Raw genomic sequence first — 17,774 nt, 5'->3', positions numbered from 1 at the left:
AAAACATCAGCAAAAATACAAATATTCCAAAAAGTTTCACCATCGTTTCAATGAGAAACGACGAGAATCAATAAAATCCCGTCAGTATCCATTTTAAACGCCCGACCTCATCAATTTGGCAGTATAATCTCTTTGTTTACTCGCTAAATGCAGGTCCAAGCTTCTCAGCATTCTGTCTTGAATCTCCTGGTCGTGAGACGACGTACTTTTCCATAAACCAGTTCTACAATGCGCCACTCTCGGCTCGTTTCTCGAATAAATCCCCAATCGAAAGCCAGAGTAATTCGATTGAGACGACTTCGAGTTTACATCCCATTTTGTCTCGCGAAGAACATTCTTCATGAACCCCACTGTAGCTCTGCGACAGGTGTCATAACCCAACAGTTGAATCCTTTTACCGTGAATCGCGTCTAATTGAGGCTTATTTAATTTGCTGTTAGTCACTCTGTTCATGATTGTTTCAACAGAGTCGGGTGTCCCGGGAAGATTCTCGAACACTTTGCGAAGAACTTCATTTGTCAGGTCTTCCTCGCTGCTGGACACACCTGGCGAAAAAATTCCAGGTGTTAACTTTGTGTCTGGTTCAATTAACTGTAGAAACGTAAGAAGGCAGAACGAGACACGAAAACTGTTACATATCGATTCCGGTTTGTAAACCAATCTTAAAGAAATATTATTTTCCATGATAGTAACGAAAAATCAAAATCAGTAAATATATCGATTTCTATGTCCATTATATTTTGATTCTATACCTTGTATAATTCTGCCTTCTTTACATTCCAAGAATAATATTTAAAAAATTATTTGCTAATATCATAACTACATCACAAGATATTTGTTTGTTGTATTATTTTCTTTTACTTGTACTTAATATTAAAATTCTTCTGGATATCACTTTTATAACATGGAGCGAAAAATGTATCTGATCGGAAACTTTTCCTAAGAATAAAATTTTTTTATGATGTTTTTCAAAACACGAGAGAAAAATGGATTGAATCATTATAAATTCAATGCTTTACGTTATAAATTAGCTTGCAGGGAAACTAAATAGAATATCAAGACAGTTTTCAAAGAACAGATACGAGATACTTGGGTTCCGGAGAGGTTTCAAATTTCTGAGGAGCATAGGAAATTAATGATCATGGCAAAGAGGCCTCATAAAGAGACCAGAGAAGATGCTGGAAAAGTCGAATAATAAATTTATAAATTAATGTTACCGAGATCGCTGGTATAGTCCGTTGTGTACGTTCCATCTTTGATCTCTCGTTGCAGTTCCAAGATTCTGGCCAGCGCCAACTGCAGATACTCTTTGGCATTCGGCTCCTGTATAAACACCACATAAGTATACACGCTCTTAAATACTTAGTTTATATCTTACAATTTCCAGAATCGATAATTCACTCATAATCGACATTCACGCTGCACTCATGGAATTTACCTTCATCGGTTTGGCCTTCTTGCTATCGTTGTTTCTATCTGCCAAACACGGAGCCTGTATCGTACCAATAGAACACAATTAAAAACTGAACGTGTAAACAAAAAGCCTTTTTCTCCAACCACTTACCGACGAATATCTTTTCATTCTTACTGAGACACAACGAAACCACGAAACAACTTCACCATCGATCCACTAACGACCTTTCACGAACGACTTCACGCGATAACACTTTCTTTGTGGCACAGAATTAACGGTAGTCAAAAATAAATTCCTGCTCTCGGTCTTAAGCTTCTGCTGCTTTTCTCTTCCTCCCTAGATCAGAGATGTTTCCCCTTCGAGCTAATGGTCCTTTTGTCCATCCAGATTCTTCTCCTTCCCCCAAAAGACGATTCTTTCCTCGTTTCAGAGTACGGTAGTTAGAAATGTAGGAAGACCGTTGACTGGCGTCGATGGGTATCGACTAACCACGTCCAAATCGTAGCAGTCCCTTGTTGCAGTAGAGACTGCTGCGAGGGTGACGGTTTGCCATGGCTTCACCCTCTCTCCGCTCCCCTTTCAAAACCCCTAGAAACGTGCCCCTTGCACTGGGCCACCCCTGCAGATGCGAACCATTGTATCGGGAACCCCTGTTTGTTCGACGCGTGCCCTGTGCCCGATAAAAACGGTTGGCACGCGCCCCTTACTCGAAACTCACAGCGAATACGTTACAGACATCCCGGAACAGCGGCCATAGAATTGGTGTTTGTTACCCGTTTCACCGAAGATTGCGGGGATAAGACTCTGATAAATCTTGCCCCACTGGTTACTATCGATTCTTACGCAAAATGGAAACAAAACTGTACAATGGAATAAAGAATGGTTTATTCGTGGAAGTAAGGTTGAAAAGACGTGGAAATACTGTGTTAACTGGGCAAGGTTTTGGTTTGTTAATGTCATGGTAATTGGTCGTTGGCATCTGCACCAGATTTTTAAGTTTTTTGTATTACGTATACATCTGTTCATAAGTATTAGGATACTTGATATAACCTAACCTCAATTCTAAGATGAGTTATTTAGAAAATTCTTCAGTTTTATAAAACACATATTTATTGCACACTTTTTGCTGCTAGTGCATACCTGGTATTCGTATCCTTGCAGCCAACGCGGAAAGGAGATATTTGAAATTTCTTAGAAAAATACCTTTCTCGATAATTTTTTACGTAAAGTTCCAACACGTGGCTTACCGTGCTTTTTTCAGGATTACGCATCATTATCGATCACAGCATCGTTTCATTTCCATTTTGCACGTTGTACAGAAATTTTTCTCGAGTTCTTCCCATGTTTGCCTTTAACCAGCCTTCGCCTGTTCAAAACACGAGCTCTCGAAACGACTGGCACGTTCATTTTCTTCGTAAGGTCAGGGCTACACGAGCGTTGCAACGACGTCCGTTGCAGAAATATATTGTCGTATATTGAAGCGTACAGGCTGAGAATGTGAGTCGCTCCAACATACAACAATGTACTTCTACAACGGACGTCGTTGCAACGTTAGTGTGATCCCGGCCCGAAATGACGTCGTAGTGGAGAACAGTACACCGCACAGTCTGTTAAAGTGGCTGTCTCTGACCGGGAAAAATCATAACTTTAACAATACAAGTCAGACGCTACTTTTCGCCTGTAATAAATTTTTCAAATTCACGGACACTGTCAACACTCTACATGTTAACATGATTTAATTATACCCAGTTACTAGTAGGTTGTTCAGAAAGTTTTGTAATTCTGTTATTATGAACTTCTATCGAATAATGAACAAATACTGTTCCAAGTTGGCTACTAAAGAGAATCGAAGAGAAACATAGAAAACTCGTTAATAAAACAATTTCCTTTTCCCAGCGAGACGAGCTCTATATCTTTCACTTACTGGATATAGTATATACAATAGTCTGGTCATTTATTCATTGTGATCTTTACGAAACCTATAAGAAAGAGACACACAAAAAATTAGATACCCAAGAATCTTGTAAGAACTATTTACGCTGACCTTACCAAAAAAGACGAATAGTTTTTGAGGACAATATTCATGAAGTTACAGATGACAAAAAGTCATGGAAAGAGACGGTGCATATATTATTAAAAAATGCTAATTTTACGAGAATACATTCCTTTTAAATCTTTCCTAACCTTCGTTATGAATTTTCAGAACAACCTAATATAAGTATCGTATCTGCAAACTATTTACGGACCGTGTTCCGTAATAAACTAAATCTACTTAAAAAAGTAAATATAGTAACTCGAATAGCTAAGCATTAGGCGATATTTGGCACAGTCCGCGCAGTGTCCGGTCACTTTTTCGAACGATCCAGAAAGCCAACTTAACACACAGCACGCTACGTCTAGTGGGAATAACAAACCCGAGTCCTGTCCGTAGATATGAATTTTTATTCTCGCCACACAGAAAGATTAGGGTCGTATGGTACAAGTCAGTTGGTTATGTCCAGGTATTTACATATTCCAACCTTGTATCGATTCACTTGGAAACGCTTCCGTCGTTGCGTGGCCTAATTACAGTTATAATAGGGGTATCGAGAAGACGTCCAGACGTTATCTGAACGACGAGAACGTCTATAACGTACGGAAACGCGACGGCCAATAGACGTGCGATGCTAAATCCTGTTAACAGGGGTGCACGTCAAACAGGAATTCTCGATTAACAAGCGAAGGGGGCAAGGTCGTCAGACAGAACACAATTAATGCACACAGTCCCTTCTAACGCCCTCTCTAATTAAATTTCACCACGCGATTCAATAACGTCGGGATCCTCTCTTCTCTTACGTGCGTTGTTCAGTTTGCCGCGATACAATCCGTCGAATGGTTTCATTCAAGGATCGACGCGATGCAACGCGGTAAGTATCGTAATAAGGAAAGGATCGGAGAAATGGCGGGAACCAGAATTTGGAAAGGATGGGGAGAGGCTGGGAAGAGGGAAGAGGGAAGAGTTGCAACTGGCTAAGGCTATCGACAGGCCGCAATGAATTAATTCGTTTCCATCGGCTCGAGAAAGGGATAATTGAGATTCGATAAAGGAGGACTATTTTTTTAATCTGGAAATTGACTTAGCGATCAATCGATATTGCCAAAGGTAAGCTTAAAAATAGTTCAGGTTTGTTATCGACAATTAGTCAAACGATCGAAAGATAATTGTTCAAAGCGATTGGAATATTAGTTACCGCTTGTCTCGAGAATGTCCTATTATTCGTGTTATGTGCTCGCGTACCTATACCGATGTACAGAGGCATGAACGAGGCAATTGGTCGAAAGTGTTCTTTGTATCAATGGCTTTGTTTCGAGAGCCGGTCCCTCCTGATACCGAAATGCGGTAATCAATTATATTACACTATCATTTTACGTCGAAGTCAATTAATGACGTTGAAAATCCTTAAGCTAAAAGCTGAAGCTGCACTTCGTCGATCAAATAAAAAATTATCGCGATTGCACGTGCAGATTTACGTATATTTATAGTTACAACGAAGAATTCGACTCATGTATTCATTGTCTCTCGTAATTCAATCATAATCGATCATTAATCATAATTGAAACATTCAACGTAGATCTACCTTACTTGCGAATGGTCCTCTATTTTTAACAACGTTTAACGTTAGTCTTCATCGTGCTGACATCTCGAGATCGTTTTGAAAAATGCATTACGATCTAGAGTTTCAAGTCGGTCTCGTGGTTCCGTCACTTGTTAACTCGTAAAGAGCGGTCGAGTTCAGTTCCTGAGTGTTTCTACGGAATATCGAGCCGAAGCTGGTTTCGTTGAAGTTGTCTCGTCCAACCATTCGTTTCCTTTGTGAAAATTTCGTTCTTCGATTGCCATTCCTGTCTGAACTGTTCGTTTCTGTTCGACAGACGCTTAACCTCCTTCTCCTCAGGCAACAACAAAGATATCTGTTGAATCTATAAGCAAAACCTTGTTCATGGGTCAGTACGAAACTTTATATTCAGATATGAAAAGCTTTCTGTTTGTTTTTGAATTGTTTGTTTCCTTTTTTGGGTTTTCGCTTTACAAACGTGTTTGTTTACAGGTGTGTACTCGTTTATACTGCTTGGTTGTTTGTTTAGTCAGTTATGATGTAGAGATAGTGAAATGAGTATGGATATGTTATCATCTCATGCAACATGTAGTATAGAATGTAATATAATAATTAGAATGCTGATATTTATGCATTTCAAAATATTTAAGCAACATGGAAAAAGGTAGAAGGGGAGTGGAACAAAATTCTGTTTAGGTTCCATTTTTCTAATCGTGTTCGTAAGAACATAAATTTGCATAAACATCTCCAGTTTATATATAATATTTTAAGGAGAATGTGTGCCTCGACTTGTTATTTCTATTTACAATGTTTTAGGTTTAATGACTGACATTTGATAGGATGCTTATCTTGTCATACTCGCCTCTTGCGAAATGTTCCGCTGACAAAATATAGAGCGATGGGATTGACACAGCTGTTGATGAAGCTCAGACAGAAACCAACGATCCTGAAGGCATGCCAATAGTCATCGTAGTCTTGCTCGGATGATGGACAAAAGTGGAACCACATCATAAACGTGTGGTACGGTAGGAAACAGATGAAGAAGATAACTACAAAGGCGATCACCATCTTTCCAACCTGTTGATCACAGCGGACGAAAGATACGTATTAAACTGGGACAACTAACCTGATATTTGGCCTAATTAGTTAAAATTTAATTATTAGAAACCTAGATTAGAATATTTTTTAGTAAGATAGTAAAAAATCTGAGATAAATAGTTAAATATGGATTACGCATTACAATATTACTTTTTAAATTCTGAAATAAGCAGAAGATTTTCTCTATCGCGTTCTTATTTTTCTCTTCCGTCATTTTCTTCTCTATGATCCATTTCCTACTCTCTCGCTTCGTTTCCTTCCTTGCTTCTCTCCATTTTCGTCTTTTGTTTTTCTTCCTTTCCTTCTCTACTTTTAGCTTCGCTTTTCTTTTTTCCCTTAGTTGCCTTCTTTTCCTGTCGTTGCCTTCGCTTCACCCCCTTTTCTTCCATTTTCTTTCTATTTTCTTTTCTTCCTCCCTCTTTTCTATCATCTTACGCGATGAACAGATAAAGATTTGACATGACAACTAGCGCTTGTCAGCAAGTTTTACGATATGTCCGTTTAAAAATATCTATAATAAGATTTCGCAGGTATCTGCCTCAGATCGATCGCGACCTTAGCAGGTTTAGTCATCGTTCAATCGATCCTGTAAATATGCTTTCAACGTCTCAACACCGATGTCGTTAGATAATACGCCTTTGCCTCAACTTTTGAAATATTACGTCAAATAAATTCTCAAGTTCGATATTTAACTTCTTTCACAGAAGCCTTTTTTATCTGAAAGATAAATAGAGATTAGCTGGAAGAAAACGTCGCCAAGAGAAATAGTCTTTTCACAGCCGAGGAACAAATCTGGGAAGAGTGCAGGCGTTCTAGCATCTACGAAAAATAAAGAGGCGATAACTCGTAGTCGTTCGAGCGAATGGATCATTTTGATTCGCATGCAGCGTGTCTTGGTATGGATCGCCAGCGGATAGCAGTTAAATCGAATCTCTCGTCCAGGCGTAATTCTCAGCCGTTATCTAGAGGTGATTTGTCATCACTGTATTTATAGGCCAATCGATTACATTATTTGTCCGAATTGTTCCATGAAATTGTATTAATCTCGAAACTCTATTTTCACGAAACATAGCTACCGTTATTACAACTACGAAATGGCTTTTTGTTATCAAAATGGATTAGAGAACGGTTGAATGCATTTGACGGACGAGAACATTGGAAAAGTAGAAGTAAGAACCGTGGTTATTGAAGGTTGCGTCGTATCTTCGCTAGACACGCTTCGATGCCACCTTCTATCGAATCAGTCGAAGTGAATCAGAATATCGAGCCGCCTGTGAAGTGATTTTTAAATCAGACAACAATGACTTTCTGTTATCGAGTATTTTAATACATTGACTTGGTGTATTTGATCAAGCCATTGCACCCACGTTGCATAAAAAGAAATAAATTTCTATTGAAATAACAATTGGTCGAAAGTGTTGATCAAATATGCGAACGATAGTCATCTTAAATTGTGTACGAAGTTTTCAAATAAATTATTATTTTATATGCAACAGAAACGAGGAAGACGAAGAGTTGGCTCGTTGAAGAAACTTCATTGGTCGATACGTCGATATACTTTAAGATGATCGACCGTCACTTTTCATTCAAACACAATACGAAAAGTGAAATTGGATTACATGTTAAAGATATTGCCAGAGAATATCCCGATTTATAGTTTTATAATTAGCGTTATAATTAGTTTATAGATTTATAATTAGCGTTCTATCCCGGAAGTTATGGAACGCCTTCTTCGAGTTGTTGGACTAGACTTGTTTCATCGATGCTTAACTGTATATTGGCTTAAGGTTGTATTACACAATCTTATTATTGATCGTATCGAAGATTGCGTAAGTAAAGTATAGTTTATAACAATTGCACCATCGACTCGAGATTTGCGCTAAATTAATTCCGCTTCTTCTTGCACCTTGTTACTCGGGTACATGATGAGCGTGACATTTTTTCAAAATAAATAATTCACGTTTATAACTCGATTTACATCACAGTTTAAGTAACAATTTATTACAATTTAAATTTATTTACAAGTTGACTGCATATATAAGCAGTGTAATTTCATAAAAATATCATGCAAGTAGCAATTTCAATTACTCTTTTCTACACTGGTATACCTGTATACCTTTTGTGTCAAAATTAGATTTTACTTGAAAATTATATAATTTCATAATAATATCGATTTACTCTACCTTTTTCCGTGCTCGAATTTGCTCCAGCCGATGACATCCGGTGGATAATTCGCCGGGCATGTTCCTGGTGGATAGTTCGAGGTGTCGTGCCATTCCTAGATAGAATCCTGTTATAACGAGAAACGGTATCGCGTAGTAGGCCAGGAACTTGAATAACACCATCCCTTTCTTATAGCTCTTCCCTGCGTTTCAGAACGAGAAATAAATTATAGGACTTCGTGGATGTGACACACGGAGAAATGTCCAAGCGGAGATCGTAAACGAGCAGCTATTTCGCTTTCTGTGTGTTCAGTTTAGGCGAAGAATACTTGCTCTTATAATTCGTTCCCGGATTGAGTAGAATAGTTTTTTAATCCGGATAGAAATATTTCAGCGTGTGAGATACTCACCGAATTCCACGGGGAAAGGACTACAGATCTGGATGCTGTAGTTAGTCTTTATATCTACGATCAGCACATGAGAGAAAACAGCACCTGGCATCGCCAGAACAATCGCCAGCACCCAAATAAGGCAGGCTATTAGTATCGTTAATGGTTTTGCACTCAATCCGGCTACATGGCGACGAATGGGATTTACGATCGCACAGTACCTACGATGCAACACGAGCATATCTTTCTTTTATTTGTAAATCAATTTTTATTGGAACTTTAACCCTGAAATACTACAGAACGGAGTAATTTATACTCCACTTAAATGTTTCTTTTAGAGATGTCTGTTGTGCGTGTATTTTTATTACTGTTAAGAAATGGTTGCTATTTATACGTTCCGAGCTGTCCCATGCAACAAATATACCAACTGTAATATCAATATGTTGGTAAGATAGAAATCTTAGATTATATATAGATTTCTGTTTTACAATTTATTTATTATTTTACTATTTATTATATTATTTTATTTGCTTTATTATTAAATTTATCACTATTTGGCAAGGATGTTTAACGTCTTCTGTTTTATTAAACTTCACTAACGATACTAATTCAAATGTGCAAATAGATCCTGATAATTATTTGACATGGAAGAAATCAAAATTATTTAGCAACGTATCGTTTGTTCGAAATGAGCGTCGTGTTAATAAAATGATATGTAATTTTCAATATAACGTTAAATTGGATTGTGTATAAATGTAGTATTGCAGGGTTAAGATCATCTTGTCTGATCAAATGAATTCTTTAGTTATACTTTATTTTAACGTTGTATTTTCTTATTAATGTAAATTAATTGATTTTCTTAACAGCGCAAAGGAAATTGGACGTTTAAGATTTCGTTTCGATTACTGATTAAACGCACGAACAACCAGTCGGTCGATTGGTCCATTAATGGGGCGGAACTTCACTAAAGTTAGGACGGCCAGCCTATCCCTGAGACAACAATTTCCTCAACCGTAACTGGGTTTGACAACTTACCTCTCGGCTGATAACGCGGTCAGAGTGAAAACTGAGACACCGATCGAAATATCCTTGGCGCACTCCGATAATTTGCAAACTGCCAGGCCCCACGGCCATGACTCGATTGTGTATAGAAGAGACGTGAACGGTACACTCGTTATGATCACCTGAAATACACGAAAGTTAAAAAGAGAAGGTACACGTGTATTGTATTGTATTGTATTTCCACGGTCAATTGTACTCGTGTTATTCAATCTACCCTTTATCGAAATTTTATTCGAGTATTTTTCTGTACTTTTGCGAAATTTGATTGAATACTACGAATATGTGGGAAACGTTTGAAAATCTGTTTCGTTGAAAACGATGCCTTTGAAATTTCGATAGGTGAGAGCAATAAAATAAACAATACTCAATATTATATTTGTACGGCATCGGGCATATAGTAAAATTATTAGAGAAACATTTATCAGGATTCATTGTTATCGAGAAAATTAAAATAAAAAGGAATCCGCGATAATGATACAGGAAAGTCTATTAAAAATATTCGTGATGAATTCACGTTCCACGTCCTTTTAACATACCGTGTAACGTTCACTCAATTTGCGAAAAAAAGATTCCTTCATTAACTCGCTAAATTTCACCTGAAATACGGACATCTCTGGTGAATTTCGAGATAAAAGGGGAATATTAACAGGAACGTTTTGTATTGAATATTATAATAAAAAATGTAGATTAAGCGAATTTTCTGCAATTTTATGCGGGATGTACAAATTTCGTCGTATGATCTAACACTCAATTATGCTGTTGCTCTCTTTTCTCAGTGGTAATCGTGAAATACACATTTTCTTCGTGTTTGAGTATGATCGTTCGAACACTATAATCGAGAAAATTTTTATTTATGATTTTCACACATGATATCGTATGGACCGCATTAATCTTTGATTATTCTCCATCCGGCTATAAATTGTCCATGGATCAGGATGTATAGCTACATATATCATAAAGTAAGCTCGATATCCACGAAAATAAGCGCGTTTATAATCGAACTCGCTATTGGTCCACGATTACGTGTCCAGAACGACGGAATTTTAACGGCTGATTGAAGGTGTCATATAACATGTGCTTCTTTTAGACGCGTATCATTTAGTAAATAATACGGTGATTTATGAAAATATTTGAATATTTTTAAAAATTTGGAAATTTCGTTACTAGACTATCATGATTATATTGGTAATATATGTAACAAACTAAAGAACACGTATAGAAGTTACAAGATATTTATTTCAAGCATACAATTCGCAGAAATCGCTATATCATATAAAAATATATTGTATTATACAAGAATAATTATGAATTTCTAAGAGACTTAAATTCTTCTATATTATATGTGATAATAAAGAGTAATGTCTGCGTTTCCCATGTATTTGTACGATATAATCAATTTTATCAATATAACCACGACAATCGACAATGACAATAAAACTGTCATAATATATATTCAGAAAAATTTTCTGTGATGGGTCTTCAGATGCTTTCGTGCGTTATCGTACCTACTTACATTCTACGCGAAATCGATGACGGAGAAAGTACCGGATGTTCTGAACTCGCTCGCGACAGATTTATACGCGCGATCCGACAGTCTGAATAAATTCGATATATCGCCAGGATACAAATGACATGGGATCCTAGCAACATTTTCCGATTGACGGGAAATCGAAATGTAAAGAGGATCCCGACGAAGGAAGGAAAGATTTTTCTCATCTATATTCGGAATATTCATGGATTGTTAGTTTCCACCATTTCAGCTTTGTCGCAATTTATTTCCAACTTATTGGACATTCATTTTGATTTATTATATATATTTATACGCAGAATACAATGGGTAGCAGAGGGCTTTTTCAAGATATATGAATCATAACCACAAGAAGTACAATTAAATATTTATCCCTTCCGTGTTAGTAAGCTGATGAATCTTTTGATTGTGGCTTGCAAGAATAATAATAGATTAGTTTAATTCTACCCAGTTAATTATTCATATAGAAATATGTTTTTACAAAATTTATGCTATGAATTTTTGAACACATTTTATATTTTATGGGAGGAAACTCTCGACATGTTTTGTCCATCTGAACGTTTCTCAAACGTGCATGAAATCTTTCTCCATTTTATTCGACGTCAGAGATACCTTTTTTTAACGTCGGTCTTGAATGATACATTAGAGATAATATATACACATCCTGTCCTTCCTTACCAAAAGATCGCCCAAAGCCAACGAAAGCACGTAAATGTTGGGCACATTTCTCATGCTGGCGTCGCTCAACAAAGTAAACACCATGATTCCGTTTCCAATTACACCCACCACCAAGATTAATAAGAATATCACAGGTACTATGTACGTTTCCGGGCGCTGATCGTATGGAACGTAATTATTGTCCTCCTTGTTGGGGATCGTTGCATTCAGATTCACAGCCATCTGTAAAAGAATAAATCCACGTCTTTTCCATTCTTGAATATTCAACCTCAGTCACTGCAATTTACTCCCTTTTACCACGTTAAGGACAACTTGAAATTCTTCAACATTTTTCCAGCAAATTTATTTATTTTTCCGCGGAATAACAAAGCAAACTATGCGTTATGTATTTTATTTCCATTTTCAAACGTCGAACGCGCGTACTAACTCTATTCGTTACACGTATACATTTTTATAGAGAGGCAAGATTTTATTTGTCAATCAAATTAAACATGAATTTCATCAATCAGATATTTCTATTTATTTTAATTCGATCGATTGCCCTTCGACAAATTGCGCCGGTTGTCGATCGTTATTTCCTCACGCTGCTTCTACGTCTAACTATCGAATGATTGGATAACAATTTCTCATCGAACCGGAGAATCGGTTAGATTTCGACGATCAACTACTAGTTCAAAAATTGAAACGATACCAATAAACGTGCCTTTCTCCCTCGTAAAACTAGTCACTCAACTATACAGTCATTTGAATGTATTGTAAACGTTCTACTTTCCGTGTATTTCCATCGAGGTTAGCTAAATTGGTATGTGGGCGAATGTGAATTTACGTGTGTGTTTATTCACTAAAAATAAAACGAGAAACGTTCCCGTCGATGGTAGGTAGGCAAAGAAATTGTCCATTTCTTTTGATATTTCAAGAAAACTACCTCGGCACCTGTGTGCGCGTTTTAAACAAATTATTTGCCCAATGGCACGTGGTAATAACCTATAATCGGAAGCTTTGTAGTTTTCAGCTATAAGGAGACTGTACGAATATTTAAATTGTATTTCGACTATGTAGTTATTGGAAAAATTGGAATATTTATAGAAAACTTTTATAAATATATTGTGTTTTATATGAAATTATTATAGTTACATCGGTAGAGTTTGTAAGAAATCTGTAAACGTATATAGAAACTACAAGATATACACTTATATTGTCACGTGCCACTAATATTTCATAGAGATCGTAATATTGATTTAAATAGCTCATCATGCTGTTAAGCCTAGATATTCAGTCAGACTATTTTTAATATTTATTATATGTTTAGAATAATTGCTTATACTATATACTAATTTTTGTATTAAGTGTTTTAGTATTTTTCAAGCAATCTTTTATTATTAAGTAATTTTTATATTATGTATACATAATAGTATCCCATTAATAGTTCTAATTAAATTCCAAACTGTTTTATATAACACAGACAATATATGCGTAAAAGTTTTCTACGATAAATATTCAAATATATGCAGCGTAGCGAACCACTGTAGGTAAAAGAAGCAAAGAGAAAAGATGTATCATTCGACACCAGATGGATTTCTTTTCACGCGAGAGAAAAAAGGTCCCTTTTACCAGTCGAGTGCGATTTCCTTCAGTTATTGACTAAATTTTGTCTCGACGTTTTAATATCATTCCCCAACAATGGCGCAAAAATCCAATGTGTATTCTTTAAAATAGAAAAACAGGTAGAGGGACGAGGAAAACGAAGCTCGCACGCCCAACAAGCGATATTTCATTGAAATATAAGTTTTTTATTTTTCGTGAAAAATGTTTCTATAAATAACATTTATGCATCCCTATAAATTCCATTAGTATTTAAAATATATCGCTTGTTTGTTCGTGGTCCGTGTTTTCTTTATTTAAACACGACAAGAGAGTAATGAAAACGAAAATAACATCATGTAAGCGAATCTGACGGAACGTTCAAATACTTTGGCGTCTGCATATTTTCCACGATACTTTTTTCAAGCGAGCGAACATCTTGTGTATTCACTTTTGCATCGTCTGTTTGTTATTTCCAGCAAGTTGTACAGACGAAGTTGCAATATCACGGTTCCATCGCTTCAGCATCCTGTTTTCGAATTAATGTAGTTGAACCACCCGCGTCAGATGGATATATATCCGTGTACCTTCTTTTCTAAAATATTTTTCCAACGTCCGCTTTTTAAATTTCGATCACATATATGCTTTTGTAAAGCACAAATTTGTTTGAACTTTCGAGTTATTTCCTCGCTCGGTGAATAGTTAATCTACAGTAGTAATAGCGCTGTATGTTGAAACAAGTATATCTTAAATATATAATTAATGGTAAACAGGTTTCTACAATACTAACAATATTGTAGTTCATTAATATAATGAATAATTGCAACTGTAAATACTATATTACAATGAATAATTTTAGCTATTGAATATTAATACCTGTTTAAGGTAACTGTTAATTGCAATAGATAGCTTCTAGCCTGTTCTAAGTTTTACCAATCTGATCACGATAATCGAGTCTCATTACTCAAAGCGAAATTTCCAAATGTTTCATAGGGTATAATACTCAACGATAAATTAGCATGAAGACATTTTGAACGTAGTTTTTTCATGGCTTACCACGCGGCGTGTTTCATTAAAATTTGTTAATTGCTCACAATTTTCAGACGTTTTCAATTTCAAGCTCTCTTGCAATCAGCTGAAAGTTGGATAGGCACAAAGGGAACGTAACTATGATATTTTCTCTCAGAGTATACACGAGGTACAAGAGTTCTTGGGGATCAAGCATGAAGATTAGGGGAAACTATAGTTAACGGTAAACGTTGTACGCGATTGTAAAGATAAGACACGAACGTAAGCGAAAATGCTTACTAACGAAGTATAATATACGTTGAAGATTGCACGTTAGAATTGCAAATTGCGACGTTGTTTCTTACTGATCTGAAAACGCCAACATCCTAGAAAACCCTTTAAAAGAGAAGAGAACATTCGTGCTGGTGAAACGATTCAAGAATGCAATATAATGGAATGATATTCGTGTAATTGTCTTTTAACTCCGCTTTTCATCCTGTTTTTTTATTCCTTTTGATCTTCCCAAGTCTTTAAATAAGTCTCTTCTATATTTATCATTGAAAATATTTTAGTTGGAAATGGAAAGGAATAAACCTTGCGCTATAGTGTCATTTTTCATTTTCCGATACGCCGTTCCTTTTGTCCCATGCAAAACCCACGCGTCCATATCTGGATGCTCGATAACGAATCGCGGCACAATAAAAACTAATCAGATCGATCACGTTGCTATATGACCTTTCTACCATTTTAAATTGATATAAACTCAACGACAGCGACAGCGTCGAATGCTTCACGGTACGGCATTTGGATGGGGATTTAGGACAAAAATCAGAATTTGCTGGCCGCGTTCGCACGTTTGCGGGCCACGTTTGCACGTTTGCAGGCCACATTCTCAGGTTCTACAGTGCGGCGTTTGAATGAGGATTCGGGACAAAAATTTTAAAAAGACATATAATATGCAGTTTTCCAGAAACTTGATATCAGGGAATTCGATGTCAATAACATGTTGTTTACCAAATCTCCCTTAGTATTTTCCCTACTTCCTGGCTCAGTTTAAATAGCTCCTTTTTGTAAATTAAAGAAAAACAAGATTTTTGTCAGATGTTATAGACACCTAGTAAAGAACAGAGTTTTCATGTAAAAATTTTTTTCGGACAAGTGTGGTAAAAAATCAACCTGCGTGGCGCTGTTGAGAACTGTTCGACTCGAAAATGCTCGTCGATGCTATTTCGAAACTTCATATTCTGACGAGAAATCAATACAAAAGTAACTAACCGTAGAACCTACAAATTTTTTAGAAAGTCAATTTTCCATGGAAAAAAGTTACTATTGTTGATATTTATAGCATCAGTCTCCAACTAGCTAATGGTAAAATGAACGAATGGTTCAATATAAAAATTTACAGTTAGAAAGATAATTCCAAATTGACTATCGTAACGTACGGGTTTATAATGTAAAGTAGCAGCATTCAAAAGACCAAATAATTCTGAAGGCAAACTGAATACGTAATTCCAATTTCTAAAAGTTTCTTCAGTTTCGTACCAATATAGACGATCGTTACCGAAAAATTTTTCAGAAGTCAAACAATAAAAGTTGATAGAGTTGGTCAGTTTAATTTCCATGTGATTCAAATGTGTAATAGATGTCCTCATATTAATCGAATACTAACGATATCGCTTTAACGATACTTGAAAAGGAGTTCTAGCTCTTCTAATGAAGTAAAACGCAGATACACATGAATTAATGAAATCTCGTTCTACATCGTTTGATTTCAAAAGGAATTTCTTATCTTCTTAGAAAACAGTGTTTTATACGTAGTAACGATACCATCGATGAACGTATGTGTAAATTTCACGAGCTGAGTCGCGTATCTTGCACGATCGTATTCTTCGAAACTTTATGGCTTCCCATAACGATTCTCCCGTCTGTGAAACTACGTATTGTCTCGCTTCGTTACCGGCGAAGTTAAACGTGGTGTCTCCCGAAGTGATATTTCACGGAGTTGATAAATAAGAGAAATGGAACGAAATCGACCGCGTTTGAAAGAAATTGCACCATCTGAGTTTAATTTATCCACGTCGCAGAATCGCTGAAACTTCGTTATTTCACGAACATTTCCAACGATTTCGTCACACTTTCGTGATTTCATGACTGGTAATATATTCCTTTCGATTCCCTGTTTGTAGAATTTTACGAAGACCTCTGCAGCTTCAGCGCGATGTTCCATGTCCCATGAATCAGACTAGATTTACGCCTGAACTTCGTGAACGAGTTTGAAGCGAACACAACGTGTGACGAGTTTCGTGCCACGCGTTAAAAGAGTCCAACTTAGTTTTCAAACAGTCAGTGAAACGTAAAGCAACCGTGGCCATGGTATAAAATGATATACAAGGTGTTAAAGCTGTGGACGATATTTATAGAATTTTATATATTACATGTCAGATTAATTTTTAATCCTGCAAGTATTTTCGGTTTATAACTGGTATTTAAAACAGTCCTTCGGTTTGTTGCACGTCCTTACAAATTACGGAAAAAGCGGATGGGTGTCTAACGGAAAAGCCGGTTTTTCCCATGCACAAGGTCACCCCCAAGCCACGTCGGTAGGAGGCTTCCTCCTCCAATCTTCACTTATTAATATTGGCTATAACCAATGGGCATCGCGGATCGTTGCCCTCACTGTTCTAACGAAAAGTGTGAACAACGAATCCACGTCCTTAGTTCAAAGCTTCACTTATTCTTCATCGTTAGAATAGTCAACATGTGATTACCGAGTTACTATCCTTAAAACAATCATTTACTTAACTTATACATACGCCTTAGTGTAAGTCTTAAGTGTTGGAAATATAAACTTTATAACCCTGTTAATCGCAGCGTTATACCAACTCAAGCACCCCTATTATCTCAACGGAAATCAGGGGATCGATCTATTCGCGGTGTCGATTATTATAATCGTAACGGGAATTTACGACTCCCTTTGACGTGTTTCCTCGCGATTGGTCGAAAATACAGTTGGTTACACGAATTATTTTCGAAATAAATATTTATCCAAGGTAGTCATTCGAAAATCATTTTAAATTCACCGATAGCTGCATAGATCGATGAATCAGCTGATGAAACTTTCTCTTCATTCTACTCACATCTCGCGTTTCTCATTTTGAGTCAAATAGAAATGAAATATATAACAATGGAAATTCTATTGTCGTTTGTTTTCTTAGGAACGAAGAACGCAAAGTTCGAGCAAAATAAAGAGAAAAATCC

The 17,774-nt window shown here is 36.5% G+C and overlaps 2 protein-coding genes across 2 annotated transcripts in view; both read right to left on the bottom strand.

The window, feature by feature from the left end:
• Positions 1-27: 27 nt before the first annotated feature.
• LOC117231736 lies at positions 28-1,582 on the bottom strand. The gene is made up of 4 exons (XM_033490438.1): positions 1,565-1,582; positions 1,439-1,492; positions 1,218-1,323; positions 28-545 (listed from the first exon to the last, which is right to left on the bottom strand). The coding sequence occupies exons 1-4, from the start codon at positions 1,580-1,582 to the stop codon at positions 94-96; spliced, it is 630 nt and encodes a 209-aa protein (XP_033346329.1). The 3' UTR covers positions 28-93.
• A 2,259-nt stretch (positions 1,583-3,841) lies between these two features.
• LOC117231674 (neuropeptide CCHamide-2 receptor-like) overlaps positions 3,842-17,774 on the bottom strand; it is a 33,341-nt gene continuing 19,408 nt past the window's right edge. Inside the window, exons 3-8 of the mRNA XM_033490327.1 lie at positions 11,928-12,149; positions 9,695-9,843; positions 8,681-8,880; positions 8,292-8,473; positions 5,873-6,087; positions 3,842-5,374 (exon numbers count right to left, since the gene is read on the bottom strand). Of these exons, the coding sequence (XP_033346218.1) occupies positions 5,134-5,374; positions 5,873-6,087; positions 8,292-8,473; positions 8,681-8,880; positions 9,695-9,843; positions 11,928-12,149 (1,209 nt within the window). The 3' untranslated portion in view covers positions 3,842-5,133. The remainder of the gene's footprint in view (positions 5,375-5,872; positions 6,088-8,291; positions 8,474-8,680; positions 8,881-9,694; positions 9,844-11,927; positions 12,150-17,774) is intronic.

This window comes from Bombus vosnesenskii, unplaced genomic scaffold, assembly GCF_011952255.1.
Source record: "Bombus vosnesenskii isolate JDL3184/JDL3185 unplaced genomic scaffold, Bvos_JDL3184-5_v1.1 scf7180000013273, whole genome shotgun sequence".
NCBI lineage: Eukaryota > Metazoa > Arthropoda > Insecta > Hymenoptera > Apidae > Bombus > Bombus vosnesenskii.
This window is presented reverse-complemented; position numbering and strand designations above follow the sequence as displayed.

Bases quoted from the DNA above. Each gene is read 5' to 3' on its own strand.
- LOC117231736 (XM_033490438.1), bottom strand. The intron at 1,324-1,438 runs GTAAATTCCATG...GTGTTTATACAG, and splicing joins AGAAGGCCAAACCGATGAAG to GAGCCGAATGCCAAAGAGTA. The intron at 546-1,217 runs GTAACATTAATT...TTTTTTCGCCAG, and splicing joins GGACTATACCAGCGATCTCG to GTGTGTCCAGCAGCGAGGAA.